This window comes from Lutjanus erythropterus, chromosome 18 (genome assembly GCF_056507025.1).
Source record: "Lutjanus erythropterus isolate fLutEry1 chromosome 18, fLutEry1.hap2, whole genome shotgun sequence".
Taxonomy (NCBI): domain Eukaryota; kingdom Metazoa; phylum Chordata; class Actinopteri; order Lutjaniformes; family Lutjanidae; genus Lutjanus; species Lutjanus erythropterus.
Genome location: NC_139334.1, coordinates 30,275,162 through 30,300,429, shown reverse-complemented (window position 1 = coordinate 30,300,429; position 25,268 = coordinate 30,275,162). Strand labels below are relative to the sequence as shown.

At 40.4% G+C, this 25,268-nt stretch overlaps 1 protein-coding gene across 1 annotated transcript; it reads left to right on the top strand.

Annotated features, from left to right (window-relative positions):
• Positions 1-357: 357 nt before the first annotated feature.
• Positions 358-25,037, top strand: strn3 (striatin, calmodulin binding protein 3). Its single transcript, XM_084742758.1, has 16 exons — positions 358-935; positions 16,992-17,095; positions 17,618-17,691; positions 18,410-18,488; positions 18,727-18,888; positions 19,014-19,152; positions 19,329-19,464; positions 20,182-20,321; positions 20,409-20,587; positions 21,190-21,237; positions 21,380-21,501; positions 21,635-21,802; positions 21,924-22,064; positions 22,284-22,391; positions 23,638-23,724; positions 23,811-25,037. Exons 1-16 carry the CDS (start codon positions 663-665, stop codon positions 23,978-23,980), a joined length of 2,130 nt encoding a protein of 709 aa, XP_084598884.1. The 5' UTR covers positions 358-662; the 3' UTR covers positions 23,981-25,037.
• The last annotated feature ends 231 nt before the right edge of the window (positions 25,038-25,268 follow it).

Genomic DNA, 25,268 nt, shown 5'->3' with positions numbered 1-25,268 from the left:
GGACCTTTTTTTTTATCATTATAGAAAAATGGTAAAATTTCCTAGGCCTCTAAATTTTTTTAATTTAACTTTTTAACTTTCTTTTTATACTTCGGTATTATTTCAGTCTTGTCCCTAGGGCTGCACAATATTTTTAAAAATTAGTATTATTATATTTATTTATTTTTGCGTCTGTATTTGTTGTATGCACGTCTATGCATAAATGTGAAGATCTTGGTGCCATGATGGGAATTGTTCAATTTTTAAAAAACAGAAAGACAGACGGGTGCTAATGTGATTTCCTACGTTTTCCTTGAGTTATGAACGTTACATAGTGACTTTGGATGACGGGAAAAAAAGCAGGATGCATCTTTCCCGTCATGCAGCGCGGCTGGGTTCTCCCTCCGTGATCATCGCATCCAGGGAGAGAGAGAGAGCAGTAATGGCGGCCGGGTAGATCCACACACAAACACCGCGTCCAACCAGCCGCACTCACCGCAGCGCTCCGGGGGCAGCCAGCCTCACACACCGCGGCGGAGCCAGCGCCACAGACACGGAGCGGAGAGCCGGGACTCAGGGGGGACGGGAATTCTTCGGTGGACCGTTGCTGCCCGGGACTTTCCTTCTACTTTTCTAAAAAAAAAAAAAAAAAAAGAAAAAGAAAGAAAAAAAAAAAAAAAAACATGGACGAGCACCCCGGAGGAGGAGGGGTCGGAGCCCCGCGGCAGCCTCCACCGCCGCAGCAGCAGCAGCAGCAGCAGCCGGGCAGCAACAGCAGCGCTAACCCGCCGATCGGAGGTGGGGGCGGAGGAGTCATGGTGCCACACCAGCCGGACGAGCTGCCCCGGCCGCAGCAGCAGTACACCATCCCCGGCATCCTGCACTACATCCAGCACGAGTGGGCCCGCTTCGAGATGGAGAGGGCGCACTGGGAAGTGGAGAGGGCCGAGCTCCAGGTTAGCACACATAGCTTAGCACTGAATGCCGAACAGGGTCGTGTGTCCAGAGGGGAACCCTAGATTGGTGAAACTCTCGCGAGATTTGCGCCTGTTTCTTCACTGTGGTTAAGTTCTGCATAAGTTTAGGGACAGAACATACCTGTTTAGATACAGTTATTAATAGTTTGTTTGTGTGTGTGTGTGTGTGTGTGTGTGTGTGTGTGTGTGTGTGTGTGTGTTTTAATGTTCCTTAATTTTTCTTTTTTAAGTTTTAGAGTTTTAGTTTTCAGTAGTTTAAATATTGTTTTGTTTTTATTGTTGTAATGTGGGTTTGTATTATACTGAAATTTCTAATATCTTAATTTTAGATATCTTATGGAAAATTTGACAATGAGGACATAAAAGTTTAGATTTTCCTAACACGATAGATCTAACCAGGCTAACACACGACCAGAAAATCAACCTTTTTAGAAACATTATTTTTTCTCTTTGGATTAGGCCTATAAAAATAACTACATTAGCTAATTCATCTTATAAATCTAGTAAAGCTAGTGATATGAGAGAGGGAGTTTTGTTGACCAGTTTGGCCAAAATTGCAGCAACTAAAATTAAAAACATTTGCTGTAATTTTTTCTTTTATTTAAGTAATATTGTTTCAGATAGGTTTTTGTTTTTTTTCTAGAACCAGAAATACTTCTGGAGGAGAATTGGGTCACATAAAAGTTGCTCACATTCAAGTACACAATAATTTATAGAAGTAAAAGAAAATAAGAAATGTGTAAAAATATGTATACAACAAAGTGATGCCAGTTTAAACCAGTGTATGACACTGTGCAAGTAATATATTTTTGAATTATTGCATAAGATAACTGTACTGTTTGATCAGTATTGCACAGTTGAATATTTAAATGATAAATAAATAATTAGCAGCAATTAACTAAAATGTTTCTTTCACATCTGGCTTTATTTTTAATTAAGTTTTAGTTCACTATAATAATATAAGTTGGGGAGAGATGATGGTTTAGTGAGAATTTTGAATTCTCGCGAGATCCTCCGCGGGTCTGGGGTTTCCTTCTAGAGTCGATAGCCGAACAGGGTACCCAGGCTGAGAACGAAAACAACCGGGCTCGCTGTCCGGTGTAACGGCGCTGGTTAAAATGAGCTTTCGTTGTTTATAGAGTATCAGCCACATTTTCTCTTCTTAGTGACAGCTTATAACTGTGGCTAACGGTCATGGCACACCGAGTGTTTATAACCCAGCTAGCTGCTGGCTAGCTAGTGGCTAAGCTAACGGGTCAGAGCAGGAATGCGCTGTGTTACCGTTAGCTCGCCTGGTGTTAGCCGTTAGCTTCACGGCGCTGTCAAAGGGTGTAACTGTTAGCACATTCACTGCTGCTGAGACTCTCCTCTGTTATGTGATGAGTTTAAATCCGCACCACCGTCCTCTGAGGACAGTGAGACTTCTCACTGTGGACACAAAGTGAGCGGACAGTAAAGGAGAAGTGAATCCAGCTGACTGTCAGATCATCTCTGTGCAGCCATCTTGGTTCTTCACCCTGACGCTAATGTTGGTGTTAATGTTAATGTTAGCTTAGCCAGCTGTTTGGAGCTCTTGTTACTCCCTGATCAGCAGCTGGACTTGTTGTGTTTCTGTCTGATTCAAACACTTTATGGGACATAACTGACTCTGCTCACAGTGTTAGCATCACATAAACAGTGTGTGTATGACTGTTAGCAGCATCTTAAAGGGACAGTTCACCCTAAAATCTAAAATTTATATTTTCCTTGTATCTTTACTGTTATTTATTAGTGCTGTGCTGTATGTTTTCGTAATACATTAAGGGTATTCCACAATATCCAATATATATCCCAACATACAAATTTCCTCTAAAGTCACACACCATTAGGGCAGGGTGATCTGGACAAAGAAAATAGTACATTTAAGAATAATTTTGACCAAATTCCTCTAATACTGCATCAGTAAAGTAGGGATGACTGCTGCTGCTTTCACTAAATTATGAGATTTCTAATGACCACAGTTTATGTGGAAATAGAGATGAGTGGTGTCACAGTGTCAATTCAAAAATCAAAAATTGATTGAAATGGGCTTTTAATTTCAATAATCAATTTCAAAGACAGAATCACAGATTCTATCTTTTTTTTGTAAGGGATGTTCCTGGCGACTAATTTTCCTGTTAATTAAACGCAAAATCAAGACTAGTCTAACAGTAAAAGAAACATTCAGAAAGCAGTTAAAATTAAGCACAGTTTACTAATTGATAATGTTAAACTGTCTGAAAAAATACTGTATGTATTAGGAGCCACTTGAAGCCGTTAATCACAGTCTACAATCACCAATGTGTTGTAAATGCTGGTGAAATGTGACATTTTGCGCTGTACAATATGAATATTACACACTAACCTATAAAACATGACAGCAGCTCACTAAACACTTCATCTTTTTAGACTGAAAAGGATCAGAGAATGTGGGGCTAAATGACATTGTTCACCCAGAGGTATATGTGCTGGGCGAGAGAGGAGCTGCTTTCTGATGGGACTGCAGCCCCAACTAGTTGCAGGTGGCAACACAACACTTGAGGGGCAACAGTTAACTGGTATTACACATGAATAAAATATTGACAAATAGTTTAACTGACTAGTATTTCTGCTGGAAATTTGTAATCATGTAGTTGACTAATTGCACACATTCCTACTTTCTACAAACACTCTTGCATGGAAGTAGATTATTTATTTCTTTGTACGTTATTTGTACAGTCTTAAATGTTGCCAGATCCATAAACTTTAAGGTATATGATTGTAAAAAACAGTGAGTCAGTGTGTTTTTGATGTTCTATACCAGTGTTTCCCAATCCTGGTCCTCAGGGTCCACTGTCCTGCATGTTTTAGATGTTTCTCTGCTCCAACACACCTGATTCACATGATCAGGTTGTTATCAGGCTTCTGCAGAAGCTTGATGATGAGCTGATCATGTGAATCAGGTGTGTTGGAGCAGAGAAACATCTAAAACATGCAGGACAGTGGGCCCTGAGGACCAGGATTGGGAGACACTGTTCTATACCATTACTTATCCTTATGGCTCTTTTGTAGTGCACATTATTATTTTTGTCTTACCACATCGTGCTGCCCTCATCGAGACCGACTTGCCTGTGCCAAATGGTTATTGTCATTATCACTAATATTCTTATTTTCTCTTACATAAATTCTGACAACAGTTTAACAAAGATGCCCAGATTAACACGGTAATTATCAGTTTGTGCTCATTATGAGTTTACAGATTGAGGCGTTGAACAAATATAAATAAAAAGATGATGATTGATTGATGATTTGTGTAACACCTGAGCAGTTTCAGTGTGCTCTTGTGTTTCAGAGTGTAGATTTGTTCATTCAGGCTGTAGTTTGTGTCTGAGAAAGATGGAGCTGAAATGTGTGATATGTGGAGCAGTTCATGTCTTTGTCATAACACACCCTGCAGCAGGCGGACTGAAGTGTGTGTGTATGTGTGTGTGTGTGTGTGTGTAATGACAGGGTCTTGGTACACAGTGTATTTGCTCTGCTCGGACTTGTTGCGTTGTGACACTGGATGCCTTCAGCATGACTCCGTCAGAGCTCCTGATAAGAGTTGAACACACAAACGTTTGAGCGAAGGTGTCGACATTCTTACTGGAGGAGGAGGAGGAGCAGGGCTGATAAACGCTCACATGTTCTCTGGAAATCAGGGCTGATAATTGTCAGTGCTTTGGTAACATCAGTGATTTATTAATTGATTAATCTTTATTAAAAAAAACATTAAAAATTGTAATACCAAATGTGTTTTTTGCTCCCAATCAAAACTGTGTTTCCACGGCAGTCTGACAGCATCGCGCAGATAATGAAACGCATATCAGATAACGTGGGGCAAAAAATAATCTGTTATATTTCAGATCTTTATTTGATATTTGATTCGATCATCATTTAATCACTGTCATCTCTATTGGAAATGCTTTATCAATACTCCACCTTGATAGTGTCGCTGGTTTAGTTTGAACTTTTAGAAGGAGTTGTTGAAGTTTAGGTTTTGGTGAGTTTTATGTTTTTCTGTCAAGTTTGAATGAAATTTGTTTTATGAGGAGTTAATGAGACAGTTAAGTTTGTCTTAGTTTGGTAAAAAGAGACAAACTTAAATTCACAAGGTGAACAGTTCTTTTTCTCTGTTTAAAAAGGAAAATAGGTGTGAGAATGTTTTATTTCTAGACACTTTGTAAGTTTACTTTATTCATTGGATGTAGTGAATTCTCCACTTGCGCACATCTCCCAGCTGAGACTCGAGCAGATGGTGGGAGAGGAGATGAAGATGTCGCCAGTCTCTGATGGACGGTTGGAAAATTTTAACATATCACCCAACCCTAAATTTTTCTTGAATAAATCATATAATTGATGTGTGAGGTATGTATAATTGTTAAATTGAGCAGAATGTTAATGGAGTTTGTCAGGCTATTTTCAGAGCAGTTGACTTTTATTTTCAGGATAACAGACTGAACTTTACATCAACAAACAACTGACAGGGTTAAAAACAGCTGATCAGCTGACGGTGGAGCACTTGTAGTCGCCCCTGCAGCGTTACTGCAGCGTTCCTGCAGTGCTCCCGCAGCGTTCCTGCAGCGCTCCTGCAGCGTTCCTGAGCTTCCCCAAGTGCAAATCATTGTTTGGTCTGCTGCAGTCATTTTTGTACGAGCAATGGGTACATATGGGTTTCTGATGCCCTGGGAGCTAACAGGGTAGAGTTAGCTGATTGGTCAAACACTAGGCCAGCCTGTTTTGACCAATTTTTTCCTAACTTCTCCACTTAGTGGATCAATCTGCTGCATTTTAAGGTGAGGGCTTATTGTGTGATCATTTTAATTGAATCAATCATTTTAAGTCATGCAGCACAGTTGAGGGCATTCATCTGTGTTTATGTTGATTTCATCAGTCAACAAGATTTTGATTTAATGGATATTTGAGCGCAGCATGGCAGGAATAATTGTTGTCTTGGTAACATCAGCATTTTCTAAACCTCAGATAAAACACTGTCCGGCTGTCTGAAAGCAGAACGATGTGTGAATGAGAACGATGAAATCATGTGTTTGCATTAAACCAAACTGTAGAGAAGAGTTGTTGGAGCAGTTTTCTTGTTTCTGTTTCAGTGTTTGAGGACAGATTTACTTAATTCAGACAGAGAGGCACCACTGGCATCAAGATTAGGAATCCATTTGTCCATTTGTTTTATTGTTACTCAAACAGGCAGCATTTTGTTTCTGCAGTAAAGTAGAAAAACCATCAGATAAAATAATCGTCGTATCCACAGCAGACGGACGTCCAGCATGTCTGATGTTTCCAGTCTTCTTCTCCAGCATCCATTCAAAAACCAGTCACACAGTAAATCCCAAAGAAACAGCACCATTTATAAAAAGAAAAAATCCCATCTCAAACCACACAGATGCTTTTTAATCCGGTATTGGTGTGATTTGCCTAATCTGCAACACTTCCTCAGATGTGCTGCTGGAAACAACACAAACCCTGTAAAGAGATGAACTCCTCTCAGTGCTCACATGCTCAGTTTCTGGGATTATTTTGGCTAAAAAATGTTCAAGGAGCTGAAGATAAAAACGGAAGGTGCTCAGGAATTAACATTAAGGATTATATGTGCCTGAAGCAAATAAAACGACACATCAGGCTAATAAATCTAATTAAACAATTAAACTATGGATGCAACTAAGCATTATTTTGTCAATTAATCTGGCAGTTATTTTCCCCATTAATCAATTATTGTTTGGTTCATAAAATGTCATAAAATGTTGATCAAAGTCCAAGATGATGTCCTCAAATGTCTTGTTTTGTCCACAACTCAAAGATATTCAGTTTCCTGTCAGAGAGGAGGAAAGAAACCAGAAAATATTCACATTTAAGAAGCTGAAATCAGAGAATTTTGAGTACTACTTGACATATTAATCTATTATGAAAATAACTGTTACAGGAAAGACTTAAAAATTTAAATGAAAAATAAAAGTTTTCACGTCATTGACAAGATAGTGACAGGATTATTAGTCAATTATCATTTTGAATCAATTTTCATTTAAGAATATATTTGAGTCCTGGACAAAACAAGACGTTTGAGGACGTCATCTTGGACTATGATCAACATTTTTCACCATTTTCTGACATTTTATGGACCAAACAACTGATCGACAGATTAATTGATAATGAAACAATTGTCAGTGATTCGTGTTTGTGATGAAATCCTGCCGTGTGTTCTGTCTGAGCGTCTCTGTGGCATCTCCTTGAGCATGGTGAAATGATCTGATCGGTCCAGCCTGTTCATGTTTGCTGTGTAAACCATGCAGAGTGGAACAGACTGCGTCCCGTCTGCACCTTCAGCCTGGTTTTATGGAGGGAGGAGGAGGAGGAGGAGGACTCGATCCTGTGCAGGCCTTGTTTTGTGTGTCATGGTGAAGCAGGTCCAGCTCTGATCTGAGATCAGCTGATGTAGCTGTGCTGCACAGGAAGCAGCAGCAGCTGAGTTTTATGGTCTGAGCTTGTTAAAAGGACCTGAGCTGTAAAATATTGATGCTTAGTCTGTATCTGCTGCCATTAGAGTTCAAGCTTCCTGCTTCAGTCTCCAGCTGCACACACACTGACCTCTGATCAGCCTTTCCCTACACATTAAATGAGTCATCTCAAACATGTGACTTCTTTTTTTTTTTAATAGAAAATTGCCCAGATTCTCTCATTTCAGCTTCTTATATGTGAATATTTTGAATATCTTTGAGTTGTGGATCAAACAAGACATTTGAAGACATCATCTTGGACATTTTTCATCATTTTCTGAAAAACAACTAGTTGATTAGTGGAATAATTATTGCCAGATTGATCAGTAGTTGAAAAATTGGAGGTGAAGTGCACAGACACTCCACCTGTTCTCACGTTTGTGCCTATTTTTCAACTGATTAGAATGTGACAGGATTCATTTTTCACCATATTTGGTTTTACATTTTATGGACCAAACAACTAGGGCTGGGCGGTATGACCCAAAATTCATATCAACGTATAAATTGAATCCCTTCACGGTAACGGTATATATCGCGGTATAAATGTCATGGTGTAAAACTTATAATGGAAGTGTTTCTGAATGGGTTTTGTAGTCCCTTAGCAAAACTAAATTGATTTAAAAAAACAACAACAACAAAAAAAAGCAAAGATATAATGTAATTTTTTGAGCATTTATTGTGCAGAAGAACAACAGAAGTAAGGACAGTGCCTCAGAAGTACAAAAATTACAAAAATAAAGTGGATATTGTAAACAGTACTTCAAGTAAGAGAGGTTTTCTATAAGGCAAATGGCAAAAACAGTGAAAAGGTTCTGTAATCCTGGAAAAATCTGTAAAACATAAAGTAAAGAATGTGAGTATTTTTTTCATCACAACAGGTCAGTGATCAGTGTTTCAGTGACTCTCTGTGGTTCAGTGAATAGTGTTTTATTTATGGCGGCCCGCCACATTAAAAACATCGGCACCATGACATGATTTTCTATTTTTGGAGCTGTGCACCTTTTTCGGTCGTGTCTAGAAGGTAACTCTTTATTTGCACAACTCTGGTGAGATTTGTGTCCGTTATTTCTGCTAAAATAATCAAACTCGCGCGATCTTTCGCAGGTCTAGGGTTCCCTTCTAGAGACGACCCTCTGTCTCTCTGTCAAACTACAGGCAGACTGTCTGTAAACAGCACGATGTTAAACTCTGCAGTGTTTTACATAAAGACTTTATTTGTGTGGACACCCAGGTTTGGTTTGTCACCAATTTTGTCATTTTTATTTTTTTTAATCAGTCCGAGAGGACGACGGTATCAGTGATTGATTAGTGATCAGTCTGCCCTCCTCTCCTCCCTCACCTGTTCACTCTGCTGTGAGAAGGTCTGAAAGTTTCTCACAGAGAAACACAGACTCTCCTGTTTTACGTACAGGCCTCTTTATACAGTTGTTTAATTTTATAAGAGCATCTGGTTGGTGATGATGTCATTAACCATCACGTTAGTTTCTGTTGTAATAAACTCCGTCATTAACAACAGTCTCCTCCACACGCAGCTTCTCTGCAGTTGGTCTGTGCGTTTCCTGATCAGCTAAACCAGCGCTGGAAAGACTAGAAAAGTTGCGCCAGATAAAATGGAAGCGTCCCATAAAAAAATAAAATCTATTAATAATTTATTGGTTATAGGTCCGGGTCTGTATAGGACGGCGTCTGGGTCTTTGTTGGCGGTCACAGTTACTCCACACAACTTGCAGATGACATTTTTCTGTTCAACATCCGACTTTTTAAACCCAAACACGTCCAAATCACAGATGTAGCACCGTTTTTTTTTTTTTTACCAGCCCCTCCTTCTCCGCCGTTGCTGTGCTTGCGGCCATTTTCACACAGAGGCAGGTGCGATGACGTCATTGACGGTATGACGGCAGAGCACAAATCTCTACCGTGGCCAAATTTATATCGTTTCTACTGTCATACCGTGTATACCGCGCAGCCCTACAAACAACTAACTGATTAATCATAAACATGACTGGCAGATTAACTCAAAATGAAAATAGTCATTAGTTGCACATCTCTGCAGCACCACAATAATTTTACAAACAAAAATAGGGTTTTATCAAATATTGTACCTCCTGCAATTTGGAAGTTGCAGTAGAATATCATTTTCATATAGAAAAAAACTTTTCATATTGCTAGGATCGTAGCCTGGAGGGTCAAAGGTCACTGTGTGTACCTGGAGAGCAGGGTTCAGGTCAGCGTGTACGGGTTGGGGGTGGGGGGCACGCAGCGGCGTGGTGTTTTGCTAAAGAGGGCACGGCTGCAGGACGGCAGGCTGTAATTAGGCGTCCTGGCCTACTGGGCCCTGCTCTGACAGCCCGATCCCAGCTGGACGCTAAAAGTAGACCGGCCCAAAATAACTCCCAACACACACACACACACACACACACACACACACACACACACACATACACACATACACACACTGAGGCCGAGTTCAACTGCCTGTCAGTCATAAAATGAAGAGATGATTAAACAACGTGAAGACTTTTAAACTTTTGTTATTTAAATGATCTCTGGAGTGAGTAAAGAATGTAATGGAGTATTTGTCTCTTGATTTTGTTTTTTTTTAAGTGTGTGTGTGTGAATGACACAGTTGTCCAGAGGAATGGCCCTTAAGACCCCCCCCCCGCCCCCCCACACCACCACCACCACCTCTGTCAGCCTGGTAAATCTGGGCCACTGAGCTCACTTCTTCATCATCATCATCAACCCCGGCGCTCTGACCTCACTCCCTCTCACTTCAGCTCCCCTGAGGAGCGCTTGATTCATATTCACCAGGTGCACCGGCCGGGAGGGGTGGTGTGACTTCAGAACACTGTGAGGAGAGCAGCCCCTCCAGATTATTCATTCTTCTTGACATCATTCAGATTAAGGATTGTGTGCGATTTGTCGACTATGTGATTAAACCTTGACACCAGAAATGCGAGTCGGTTAAACTATTTATCAATATTTTATTAATGCACAATTCCAGTTAACTGTTATCTCTGTGGTGTTCTGTATCCATCCACCACTACTCAGAGTTGCAGCACTGTCAGACAGCAGCCCCATTCGCCCAAATAAATCCTTAATTCACAGGGTAAATGAGCGTGCAGCGTCCGGCGCACAGCGTCCAGCGCCCAGCATGCAGCACAGGTGATGCTGGACTGCGGCTGCAGCCTCAGGAGAGAAGCTGCGTTGATTTTATAACTGAACTACAGGAGGACGCACACTTTTTAGTTCTGACTGTGAGAAAATGTTTGATATTTTTACATCACAAATCACGAAGAATGGCATTAAAACAGTGGTAAAACACACTCATGTAGCTTCAAATAGGAATTTATTGTTCCAGTAATCAACTAATCATTTAAAGGAGTCATCATTTATGTAGCTGTTTCATGCACAGAAATGAGTCCTGCAGTCCAGATAGTCAGTTTGAGCCACAGACTGTAAATTAAATAAGTTGTAATTCTGTTTAATAAACAATAAATGGTTGAGGTTAGTTGTGTCCTGAAGTAAATTTTCTTGCCTCTCAAATATGGAGATTTCCTCATTAACATAAACTGAATAACTTTGGGTTTTGGACTGTCAAAACAAGACACCTGAAGACTTCATCTTCCACTTAAAAAAAAACTAGGATGGATATTTTTTCACTATTTCCTGACATTTTATAGATGCTGCAGCCCCAGATTAAACATGACAGTTACCCTAAGTATTTTTGTTATTTAATAAGCACTAATAAAACACTTTGTATAGAGATGAGTAAGAATTGATGTTAGGCAAGAAGATTTTTTTACCCTCTTGACCAAATGAAGAGAAAGTGGAATAAAAACATTAATGTTGAATCCTGTTGTTGCTTGGTGACCAAGGTGTGTTTGTTTTACTTGCCCAGTTTTCCTTCCAGCTTGTGTAACACACTTTACTGCTACTCTGGAAGAAACTCATTTTATTATTGTTTATTTTCTGGTGTTGTGGCTGTTTTTTTTTTTTTTCATTTCTGACACAGGGCTGGGTTTTTATGATTTAGAGCAGACTGAGCAGGGACCCCCAACTATATAGTATGATGATATAAAATGTCAGAAAGAGGTCAAAAGTTTGAGAACCATGGTTCTAAAGTCCAAGATGATGTCTCATTTTGTCCACAACTCAAAGATATTCAGTTTACTGTCAGAGAGAAGGAAAGAAACAGGAAATATTCACATTTAAGAAGCTGAAATCAGAGTTTTCTCTTAAAAAACAACACTTCAGTGATTAATCAATAATCAAACTGATTGATTTAATAGTTGACAGCTAATTGACTCATCGTTGCAGCTGTAGTGTGGGCAGCAGGCTTTTTGAATTTTATATAAGTGTGTTTTCATGTGTAATAAATGTCCACAGACCCTCAGAAACACACTGCTGTCAGAGATGATCTGCGGCTCAAAGTGCAAAGACACAACAAACATGAACTGAACATGAGAGTGACACAGGTCAACAGGAGCGACTGTGTGACAGAGAACAGCTGCTGCACAAACACCAACAACAAGGACGACAATGGTCCACAATATATGGACTGAAGAAACTCCGCAGCCACGTCTGGACAAATATTTAATCAGATTCATTCACACTGCCATTTATTTTTCTCTTTATCATCCGTTCTTGAGAGTTGAGATGAATCACATCCTACAAAAAAAAAAAAACTAAGTCTCTAACTCCAATTTTTTTGGTTAGGATTTATTTTCAAGGATTCATATATATGAAATATTTGTAATGTTTTGGTTCATTTATATTTTAAATTTGTAAAATGTGTGTGTGTGTGTGTCAGATTACAGCCTCGTCTCAGACAAGAATTCACAACCTCAAACACTTAAAAAATGTGTTGAAATCCTTCAAAATCTCAAAATAACAATCCTACCGATAGCGGAGGTTAAACATGCTGTTATAATCATCTTTGTTTTAAAATACATGTTTATATTATATAAATGTCTATCAATGATAAATCTTATAACTAAAATGCTTTTAAATGCAGTAAAATATCAGATTTATCTGTCATGTAGTCCCAGTGTCCTTTTACCAAGTTAAGTTTAATAAGTCAGTTTGAGAATTAAGAATTTTTTCTTACAAAGGGGACTCTATAGGGCAGGACAATATATCGGTATTATATCAGATATCGTGATTCAGGCTGCACCTAACAATTATTTTTGTTGTTGATTAATTTAGCAATTTATTTTCTTGATTAATTGATTAGTTGTTTGGGCTGTAAAAAAACAGAAACTAGTGAAAAATGTTCATCAGTGTTTCCCAGAGTCCAAGATGACGTCCCCAGATGTCTTGTTTTGTCCACAACTCAAAGATATTAAGATATTATTATTGTCATAAATGAGCAAAGAAACTTAAAAAAAAAAAAAAAAAAAAAAAAGCTGAAATCAGAGAATTTTGACTGTTTTCCTTTGAATCAATTATCAAAGTAGTTGACAATTAATGTAATAATTGATGATTCAGTTATCATTGCAGATATAATCATGATAGATTTTGGATATCGTTATATTGTGATATGTCACAAGTTCCGTCTTTTCCTGCTGAATTATGGTAAAATTACGTCATTTTCTGAACTTGGACTGTTTTATTATTTCTCTTTATCCACTTAGTCATTATATCCACATTATTGATGATTATTGATCAAAAATCCCACTGTCTTATTTAGGAATGTTAATGACTAAAAGATGAATTGATTAATAGCTGATAAAAATGTACTAATTGTTAATTAATCAATAGTCTAGAAATGGCAGTAATTTCACATCATTTGACATTGTTTTGTCTGGTTGGGTCATTTGTTGAATAAGGAAACTTAAACTGAACATGAGGGAAAAAAAGGAAAAACATGAAAATTATATATATCTTATTAATTATTATTGATTGATCGATAGTCAATATTTTGTGAAAGCACCAACAGTCACACCTACAATGTTGTTGCAATATCGATATTGAAATATTTGATCAAAAATATTTGATATTTGATTTTGTCGAAATCACTCAGCAATAATAAAACAAACTAAATTTTAGGGCTGCAACTATTGTATTATTTTCATTGTTGATTAATCTGTCAATTATCTCCACATTACTGATGATTATTTATCAACAAATCTCATTGATTTATTGTTTTATGAAAGCATCTATAGTCATCCCTGTATTATTGTCAATATATTGAGGTATGCGGTCAAATATATTATGATTTTTACTAATTTTATCACCTCAGCTGCTTCCACCCCTTGGAGTACACAGCATACAGTCAGTCTTGACCTACATGATCAATAATGATCAATATCGACTGATATTAACCTTCACTATTGTGATGGGTGTTTCAGCTGTATCGTGCTTGACTTTAATGTTTGTTTATTTTATCTGATTAATATCGTTAATGTTTGTGTGGGCCCTTTAACTGGCTGTGTGTGTGTGTGTCATGGCTGACTTCCTGTAGCTGTTGATGACTCACAGTGACATCACTGATGGTGTTTTTCCTCTAATTAAAGTCTCTTCATCAGTCACTTGTTTTCTGCTGCTGAAACACTGAATGTGATTCAGACATTTGGTTGTTTACAGTGTGTGTGTTTGAGACTGCACACAAACACACACACGTCTCCTGGTATGTCGGAGGGACATCGCGGCGGCGTGGAGCTGTGGCTGTCAGTCACAGAGCCAGCCAATCAGACTGGGGCTGAATTAGTGCAGCGTGTTATGTAATCCTCCTCCCAGACGTCCCGCTTCACTCGTCTGTCTCTTTTTTGGTCGGGGGAGGACCTCTGGGTTCCCTGTCGTCATGGTGATCCTCACTAGAGGAAGCCGTGACCCCCAGTTTTCCTCTGAATCCCCCCCTGTTGCCATGGGCACCCTGGCAGAGAGCAGCAGCCTGCGTGTGTGTGTATAAATAGGAGTCAGCCTCGGGCCTTCATCAGTGTCAGGTTTCAGGAGCAGCTGCTCACAGACAGACAGATGGACAGAGAGACAGACAGGTGGGCTGACAGTGAGACAGGTGGTGCTGCAGGTTTCTGTCTTGATGCGTTCAAATGGGGTCGTGTTTGTGGGACGAAGCCACTTGAACGCTACCCTCCTGTCCGTTCACAACAGAGGTGAACTGGAAGTTTGCTGTTCACAATTTCTGTGTCGTAATTACGAGTTTCACTTGAACGCAGCGTCTGTCCCGTTCACGTCATCTTCAGTGGACGTAGGAGCTGTAGAGCTACACATGAATCATTCAGTCCAGTGTCTCACAAACTTTTTTTTTTCTTTTTAAAATGACAAACCATCACATCCTGATTCACAAAAGGCCTTATCAATAAATCAGAGTCAGCTGGTGCATAAATGATCATTTTTACTGGATCACCATCTATTATGTTGAGGCATTTTATTGAAAGCATGTAACTCATGTTAAATATTTTACATATGAAAAATAAGTGCATTCGGGCTGAGTTAACAAAACTGCCCTTGGCAACTTTACAGAGCCGAAGGTGACATCTTCACACGTCTTAACAGATCAAAAGTCCCGAATATTCAGTTTTTAGTGACATGACAAAGAAAACCAAATCATTTCAGAGGCTGAAATCTGTGAATATTTGACATTAGTCGGTCTCTCCTGTACAGTTGAGTTCTGAGGACTGGTTCTGTCTGAAAAAGTGATTCTTAAGGAATCATTCAGAAGGTGAATTTTCCATTCCACTTCTCAATTCCTGCAGTTTCCACTCATGCTTTGGGTCGGCTTACATACTGCTTCAATTTCCAAGAAGTTCTGCAGCTCAAATGTGTGATTTACTATCACAGTATGTTAGTGATGGTTATTCTGTCATGTATTTGAAGAATATAGGGAGCAAGAAAGATAATGACACAATCTTTAATCTTTTTATGAACAAACACTAACAGAAAGTAACAGCTGTACATTTTAAAACACCAACTAAATTGTAGCAGTTTGAGTTTTGGAATATTAACATTGAGCAATGCATCATGGGGATTATTCAAATAGGGGGCGTCTCTCAGCATTAGTATCTGCAGCATGTGTGAAACTCACCAGTCTGAATCCTACAGCGCCCCACGGTGGTTGAAGGATGCAACAAACAAGCGTCTCAGATGGTTAAAACTGACTGGATGTGAATACAAACACAAAGAAACAACAACTGACAAAGAACTTTCAACCTCATAACCTTACACATAATAATAATAATAATAATAATGACTTAATTTATCTAGCACCTTTTTATAGTGAGGCCAAACAAAACCAAAGGCAAATGAAGATAAAGTTGAGACAAGAAGACATGAAAGACGCCAAAAAGCAAGACGCAGAATGTCAAAATAAACATGATATAAATCAGGTTTACATGACAATATAAATAAAAACAACTAAAGAAAGGACCAAGGGAAAAACAAAAATAAATGAATGAATAAATGAATGAATGAAAAATGTGTTTTCCGTAGTGATTTAAAAGATGTCACTGATCAACTTTATCTCCTCAGGCAGGCAAAAGCCCAGTCACCTTTAGATTTAAAGGGATAGTTCACCCAAAAATGTAAATTCAGTCATTATTTACTCACTCTCATGTAGATTGAAGGTCAGGTTTAGTTTTTTTTTTAGTCCACAAAACTGCTGGCTTGAGGACCTGGACCTTAAAGAGTCACCGTCTCAGCTGTGTAGCTCAGGGCCGGACCCAGAAGTGATCAGTGAAATCTTAAAATCAATTCTACACAGAGACACAGGGAGCTGATGGAGGGGAAGTCAGGACCGGGCTGATGTGACGTCGTCTGATGCCTCTTCAGCTTGAATTCATCTGTTTTTCTCTGAGTTTAAACAACAACAGAATTCAGAAACCTCACACGGGACAAAATGATGGATTTTTTTAATCCTAATTTACAGTTGAATGGCAGTTGATCCACACGGCTGGATTATTAAGCACCACTGAAATACTTTCAAAGTGGAGATCTCATCCTCAATACTCGCTTAATACTCCATTTTCTTCTTCTGTTGTTTAATGCATATTTTTCCTCGGGCCTGTAGGGCTGTTTATCCATCCAGAGAGTTTCGGTCTGCAGAGTTTTGTCCGACATCTCTCCAATATAAGGAAACTAGATGACACTCAGTGTGAGATGCTCAAAGAGCCAAAAAATATGTTTTTCAAAAATTAAAAACATCTCTTTCTAAAAACACGACCCAGAGTTTCACTGTTCTCTTTCTGCAGTAGAATCTACTGGAACCACCAAAAGTTTAAAACAAACAAACGCTAGGTTCTAGTCTGGCCAGTCTGTGGGTCTGTGATTTCTACGTGGGTTAGAAAAACAGAAAATATTCACATTTAAGAAGCTGAAATCAGGGAATTTAGATTTACCAATTAATCAATTCTCAAAATAGCTGCTGATTAATTTAATGTTGACTGTGTTTGTAAGTGGATCCTGAGTGGATCAGGTGGAAGTACATTATTACATTTTGTAAAATATGTCCTGTTTGTGTCTCTGTTTGCAGGCGAGGATAGCGTTCCTACAGGGGGAGAGGAAAGGTCAGGAGAACCTGAAGAACGACCTGGTTAGAAGAATAAAAATGTTAGAATATGCTTTAAAACAAGAAAGGTAAGAAGTGACGCCGACTCTCTGTTACTCTGTTAGAACTGGACTGTAAAATGTTTGAACACTTTGACCTGAAATACTTTGATTATTTCTGATCGTTTCCCAAATCATCCATCAGAGTTTGGATTGATTATCTCTCTGAGGAAATCGATTCTGAGTCGAGGACCTGCTCAATCTAACATGTCAAAGTTCTGTGATCATTGATTTGAAAAGAGGGGATCTAAGTTTCTGTTTGTGGTGTGTTTAAGTGCTATTTGTGTCATTTATGTCTTCACAATGACTTTCACCACCTGTCAATCTGTTAATGAATATATGACATATTTGGTCTAAAAATTATTCAGTAATCATCTGGAAAAAAAAGAAGTCTTTGTTAAAATGTTGTCAAAAATATTTCTGGGTTAGAAAAAGCCGAAAACTGACTGAAAAGGCTGCTGAGTGTTTCTCAAAACCACTGATGACTTCTTCTTTTTTATGTTTAAATCTCTTTTGCTGTGATCAAATATTGTTTCTTTGTTTTCTCCTCAGAGCAAAATATCACAAGTTAAAATATGGAACAGAGTTAAATCAGGGGGAGATGAAGATGCCAAGCTTTGAATCAGGTCAGTGTTTGTTTCTGAAGCTCGTCTGTCCGTCTGAAGCCTTTTTTTACTCTTCACATCAGAAACTGAACACTGTAACTCTCTCATCTTCCTCCTCCTCTTTAATCTCTTCTTCTGCTTCTCAGCTTTATGTCCTGCTTTCATCTCCTCCTCCTTCTCTTTTCTTCCTCCTGCACCAATCACATTTTCTCTCTCCTGACACTTAAAGGGACAGTTCAGATTATTTGAAGTGTGGTTATATTAGGTTCTTCTCCATGGTCAGTATATAACCGACAGTAGAGAAGCAGCAGGTGTCCCGGTGGAAGAAGCTGTGGACAGGATCAGCAGCAACACACACTTTAGACACCTAAAAAATCAGTTTAAGTTTTCTCTACTTTACCCTGCTGTCAGACACACTTCTTTAGCCAAATATCACACACAGTCCAAACCAACCAAACTCAACAATCAACAATTTTACCTCACAGGACAAAGGCTTTGTTGGTCTACCGCTGCCTCCATCTGTTAGTTTGTTTGTGTTATTGTGTGACTTCAGTGAATCAGAACTAACCTTTTAAAACACAGATGGAGGCAGTGGCAGACCAACAACAGCTCCTGTGTTCTGTGAGGTAAACTGATTAATTTTGTCAGTGGAGTTTGGTTGGTTTGTAGAGAGTGATTTGTTTTTTGATTTGATTTCAGTTTGTCCTCATTGTCTGTTTTGTGTGCATTTGTCCTTTAGACACCAAAGACTCCGAGGTCTCAGCTGTTCCTGCCAACAGTCAGCTCACCTGGAAACAAGGAAGACAACTACTCAGACAGTAAGAAACAGACAGATACGCTGCTAAAGCTGCAGCAAGCTAGTTGCACAAGAATGTCAGACAGTGCAGTTAGAATTTCCCAATGCTAACATGCTAACATGTTAGCTAAACAGTTGTAAGAACTGATGTTTGGACATGTTGTTTGTCGTTTCTTCTTTCAAATGTCTGTTTTAAAACTCTGTGTGTGTGTGTGCGTGCGTGCGTGCGTGCGCGTGTGTGTGTGTGTGTGTGTGCGCAGGTACCTACAGGAAGTGGGATACACAGACACCATCCTGGATGTTCGTACTCAAAGGGTTCGCTCTCTGCTCGGCCTGTCCGGCTCTGAGCAGAACGGATCTGTGGAGAACAAGAACCTGCAGCACCTGATCAATGGGACGGAGCGCCGCAAGGACAGCAAGAGGTACACACACACACACACACACACACACACACACACACACACACACACACACAAACACACACACACATTCAGAGTAACTAAGGGTCAGAGGTCACACACTGGTTCTACCTTTTACGTGCGTCCAGGAGTCCAGGTGACGTTCTGGAGACGTTCAACTTCCTGGAGAACGCAGAGGACAGTGATGAAGAGGAGGACGAGGAAGGAGACCTGATGGATGACATCAGCACAGACAAACACCACCGAGCCAAGAAACACAAGACCAAGGTACACACACACACACACACACACACACACACACACACACACACACACGCCATACTTTGATCCATCATCTTCACTCCTCTGTCTGTACTTCTCCTCCATCTTTTATTTCCTTCTCCATCATGTTTTGTCCTCTCCCCCCCCCCCCCCTCCTCCCTCCTCCTCCTCCTCCTCTCCAGGTGGGGAACGAGGGCTTGGCATCGGAGGATGACGCCGACACGGAGGAGGCTCTGAAGGAGTTTGACTTCCTGGTGACGGCAGAGGACGGAGAGGGAGCGGGCGAAGCTCGGAGCTCCGGAGACGGGACAGAGTGGGGTGAGAGACACGGGACATATTCACACCTGTGCTGTTTAGGATTTGTGTATCACATTCATGTGGGTATGTAGGTAGAGGACAGTTATCAGCCAAACAGATTCACTTTAATTGGACATAAAAAAAGATAAAAATTAAGAAAAACATTTAATTTCATTTTAACTTAATTAGGTCTGCAGCTAAGAATTTATCAGGCTGAGAAGTATTTTCATGATTAATTTTGTAGTTGTGTAGAAAAAAATATCAGAAACTAATGAAAAATGAAAATCACAACATGATCAAATTGCTTGTTTTCTGTCCAGTTCTCCAAAACCTGAAGAGAATTAACTGATTATAAAATAATTTGTCTTTTCTTGTTTGTTACAGGATTTGTACATAGTCTTGAACATTTGGAAAATATTTTAATTTAAAACACACAATCCTTGGGTTAGGAATATGCTTGAATTTGAAAAAACTTCATTTTCAACTGGAGGCAATCACTCATGTAAACCAAAAATCTTTTTAAAAATTGAAATGACAAGATCCTTTCATCATTTGTTGAGCCCTTACTCTGAAAATTAGGGAGAAATAAATAATCATGATCAAAGTCATTTATTGTTATAGTAATAATTTTAATATGATGATAAAAGTTTCCAGAATTGAGAAAAGTTTGTATAAAATACCTTGGAATTCTTGAAAAGTGCTTTAATGTTAACACAGTTGTGCTCTCTCTCTGTGTAGCGGAGCCTCTACCGTTTCCTCCCGGCGGGGGGAAGTCCTTCCTGTTGGGGGGTTCAGACGACGTGTTGGAGAGCGTGCTGGGTTTGGGTGACCTTGCTGACCTCACCGTCACCAACGACGACACAGACTACAGCTACGATGTAAGACCCAAACCACAGCCGGAGTTCAGGATGCAGACGTTCATTGATCAATTTAATCACATGCTGTCTGTTGTTTGTTGCCCTCAGCTGCCGTCCAATAAGGAGTCTTCGTTCAGGAAGACATGGAACCCGAAGTACACGCTGCGGAGCCACTTTGATGGCGTCCGAGCGCTGGCCTTCCACCCCGTCGAGCCATGTCTGGTCACCGTGTCTGAAGACCACACCCTCAAACTGTGGAACCTCACCAAGACCGTCCCTGCCAAAAAGTACCTGAATATCAACACCAAACATACTTCTGTACCTCTACACCGACACCAAACATACTTCTCTGTTCTGATGAAAGTGGGTGAATCTGACTTAAGAGAAGGTGTAAAGCTACTTCCACACTTCATACTCTTATTCTGGTCAGTTGGAGGACTTTTATTGTGAAAGAGCTGCAGAAGCAGGACGTGCATGACTGTTTTAGCCACACCATGCTCACATGTTCAGTAAAACAACGGGTGTTTTGTGGATCATAGCGGTATAACGTGGTGTGTATCTGTCTTTGCACTCCTCATGTTTTGTGGATTCTCTGTGCTTCAGAGGAAAATCCCTCCATTCAGACTCGACACATCCTTCAGCATTTGCATCTCATTTTGTTCTCACCGCAGCGTCTCTGACAACCGAACTTCAAACACAGACGCAGCAGTGTCCTCCACTTAATCCACTGCAGCATCCTCACACAGCTCAGCCTCCAGCACACACACACACACACACACACACACACACACACACACACACACACACACACACACTTTGTTCACACACTGATGATTATGATGAGTTTAGTAACAGTCTGGATGTTTTTTTTTCTCTTTTCGTTCTCCAGAAGTGCCTCTTTTGATGTGGAACCCGTCTACACATTCAGAGCTCATGTGTATGTATTTAAACACACACACACACACACACACACACACACACACACACACACACACACACGGAGCTAATGTAATGTAACAATGAGTACATTAGTGTCCACACCACCTTTGAAAGGTTTCCCTCTGATTTCTTTCCTCCAGTGGTCCAGTGTTGTCGTTGGCGATGACCTCCAGCGGTGAGCAGTGTTTCAGTGGAGGCATCGACTCCACCATCCAGTGGTGGAACATCCCCAGCTCCAATGTGGACCCCTATGATACCTACGGTACACACACACACACACACACACACACACACACACACACACTTTTATGGAAAGCCCCTTCCACATTTAATTTGTAGCTTTAGGGCTGTAAATAATCAATCAATCTGTTGATTATCTTCTCTTGTCCAATCAGATCCCAGCGTCCTGGCTGGGTCGTGGACAGGGCACACAGACGCCGTGTGGGGATTGGCTTACAGCGGCATCAAGAACCGCCTCCTGTCCTGTTCGGCCGATGGAACGGTCAAGCTGTGGAACCCGACGGAGAAAAACCCCTGCATCAGCACTTTCAACACAAACAAGGGTGAGAACAGAGACGTCCCCAAACCCCCCCCCCCCCCAGAACCCATCCACCCACCCAAGAGGACACAGCAGGAACGCAGCATGTCAAACTCATTAATGTGTGTGTCTGTGTGTGTTTGCAGAGCACGGTGTCCCCACGTCGGTGGACTTCAATGGTTGTGACCCCGCCCACATGGTGGCGTCATTCAACAGTGGAGATGTGGTGGTGTACGACCTGGAGACTTCCCAGAATGCACTGGTGCTGAAGGGACAGGGAGAAAGCAGTAAGACACTAACACACACACACACACACACATACACACACAGATTCAGCAGAAGTTTTCTTTGCTAATTTGTCATTTTTCTCTCATTGCTGCCTTTTAATCTTCCTCCTTCTTGTCTTCTTCTTGTGTCCCTGTCTTCTCCTCCTCTCCTCATCTCCTCATCTCCTCCTCTCCTCATCTCCTCTCCTCTCCTCTCCTCTCCTCCTCTCCTTCTCTCAGACCTCCCGGGGTCGAATCATATCAATAAGGTGGTCAGTCATCCCACATTGCCGGTCACCATCACCGCTCATGAAGACCGACACATCAAATTCTACGATAACAAGTCAGGTGAGTCTGTCTCTACCTGTCTCTGTCTTCACACAAAACGATCCTGATCTGAACCACATGGTTTGAGATTTATTTATTTTTTTATAGGTTGAAAGATTTATTTTAAAATTGTTATGATGATGATAATAAGGTACACTGAGCAGGTCATTATTGTGAAATAAAGCCCTTTAGGCTGATTCAGTACCTGCATCATCCTGTCAGGATTTATTTTACTATAATGATCTTCTCTCTGCACGTTCTCCTGTCTGTACCTGCATAACTGATCATAATGAGCTCCATCTTTACCTGCTGCAGAATTTAAAGTGATAAACATGTGAATGCATCAACACTTATAGTTCATATTATTCTGAGAAGTTGCATTCAAATACAGTTCAGTTTCCAAACTTTTACATTTCACCTGAATGGCTTTTAAGTTCAGTGCATCATTTTAGAAACAAACTTAAGTAATTTTATTCTTTGCCATATGTTCCCAACTCCCAGTATTTAATTATTTATTTAGGGAGGATCACATTGAATTGTTTGTCATTTATGTTGTTTTAACAGTGAACACAGTGATGGCCCAGAAGTTACACTCACATGCTCATTGTGATGGCAAATTTTACCAGTTCAGCTCTAGTTTGTTTTTTTTGTTTTTTTTTTTTTGCTTGGACATGTTCTGTTATCGTCATTTCTCACCGTGCGTCCGTCTCACACTGAAGGGTTAGAAATCCACACAGACACAGAGTGAACACTTCACTTTTTACTTTTCTCTCCAAGCAGACAAATAATCCTCCTGAAAGGTTTCATGTGGCCCACAAGGCCGCCGTGGAAATACCAGAAATTAAAAATCAGACCTTTATTTTGAAAGGGTTAAGTTCTGAATCTTTTATATTAAACTGTAACTTTATTCACTTAGTGCTGAACATCCATCGTGTTTATCTTCTTCTTCTACTTTTACTGCTTCCATTGTTGCAGCCCGTATGCAGCAGCATGTTACACTGTAAAACATCAAGTTTTGGACACAAAACAAAATATTCACCCACAATTCATCACATGACAGTTTAGAACCAACAGTAGAAGTTTCGTGTATGAACTCCTCTGACTGTTCCGTTATTAGAGATCTGTTCATTATAAGGACTTAATATCATTTGTGATTTGTGCCCACGGCAGCCTGATCAGTTTCTCATGTGGCCCTCCCATGAAAAATAACTGCCCACCCCTGAGTTAAGCACTATAGTTTACCTGTCTGTCTTCTCTACCTGTGCAGGTAAAGTGATCCATGCCATGGTGGCTCACCTGGACGCAGTGACCAGTCTGGCTGTGGATCCAAATGGGATCTACCTGATGTCTGGAAGTGAGTCTCTTTAAATCATATGTCACATTTGATGAATGAAATGTTTAAAGTGCTGATCACTGAGTCTTCCTCCTCTTCCTCCTCAGGTCATGATTGCTCGCTGCGTCTGTGGAACCTGGACAGTAAAACATGCGTGCAGGAGATCACGGCTCACAGGAAGAAGAGCGAGGAGGCCATCTACGATGTGGCCTTCCACCCCTCCAAAGCCTACATCGCCTCAGCTGGAGCCGACGCCCTCGCCAGGGTCTATGTGTAGATGAGGAGGAGGAGGAAGAGAAAAAGAAGAGGATGGCGGGGACAGACAGACAGACAGTCAGAGACACAGTAACAGTATTCAGGTGTGTTCAGGTGTCTGAATACAGAATAAATATGAATGACAGACGGGAGGTGACGGATCTCCATCAGACGACTGAACACACACGCGTGCACACACACACACACACACACACACACACACACACACACACACACACACACACACACACTGTTGACGTCCAGAGGCGGAGCTGTGTGAGACTTAAGACACTGAGAGACGTTCAGCAGCAGAAAACGTTGTGGAAACGTTGTTGAGACGCTGCAGGTCGACACTGAGCAGCTCACTCGTCCTGTGATGTCATCGTCCACAGAGTCCCAATGACACTACATGAAGCCCCGCCCCCACTTCCTCCCTCATGTTGACACTAGCGTGACCTCTGACCCTCAGACAGCAGACTGGAGCAGAGGACGCTCTTAAAGGAAAAATCCCCTCAAAATCACCTCTGTGACGTTCAGGAGTTTGTTCTTCTTCACTCCAATGTTCAGCAGAAACAGAATGATGATGATGATGATTCACCACGTGAGCCATCGAGTCTTTCTGTCCCCTGGTGACCTCACTGATGATCAGCTGACATCAATATCAGTGTGGTTTATCCAGGAGTAGAGCAGCAACGATTAATCGTTTATCGATTATTAAATGAACTACAATAATTTTTAAAATCAGTTAATCGCTTGGAGTCATGTCTTAATAAACATGTCCAAGTCCTCTGATTCACTGACAGTCATTAACAGTTATTAACTGTCCTTATGGATATGAAAATTAAGTTATTATTCCATTTCCACAACTAATTGATCAATCAATCAGTGAAATTATCAACAGATTAGTTGATAATGAATATAATCATTACAGGAGAGACTTGATGGAGACGTCCAAACGTGACGAGCTCACAGATGGAATTTGACCACTGAGGCTGAAGTTAATCTCTTTCTGCGGTTACACTGCCATAAAAGTTGGGAGAGAAGACCCACAATGCATTGCAGAAACACTTTTTTTCTTTTTTTTTCAAATGTCTCTCAAATTTTTCTTGTTGCTCTTTCTTGCTCCTAAACTGAGGGGTTTGCATTCAAACAGAAGAGCTTTGACCGTCCACTTGAAACCATTAAATCGTGTTGCACATCACAAAGTGAACAACAGAAGAAGAAGAGGAGGAGGATGAGGAAGAGGAGAAGGAGGATTTGAGGGGGATTTTTCCTTTAAAGCGTCAACCTCCAGCTGTAGGCGGAGAGAA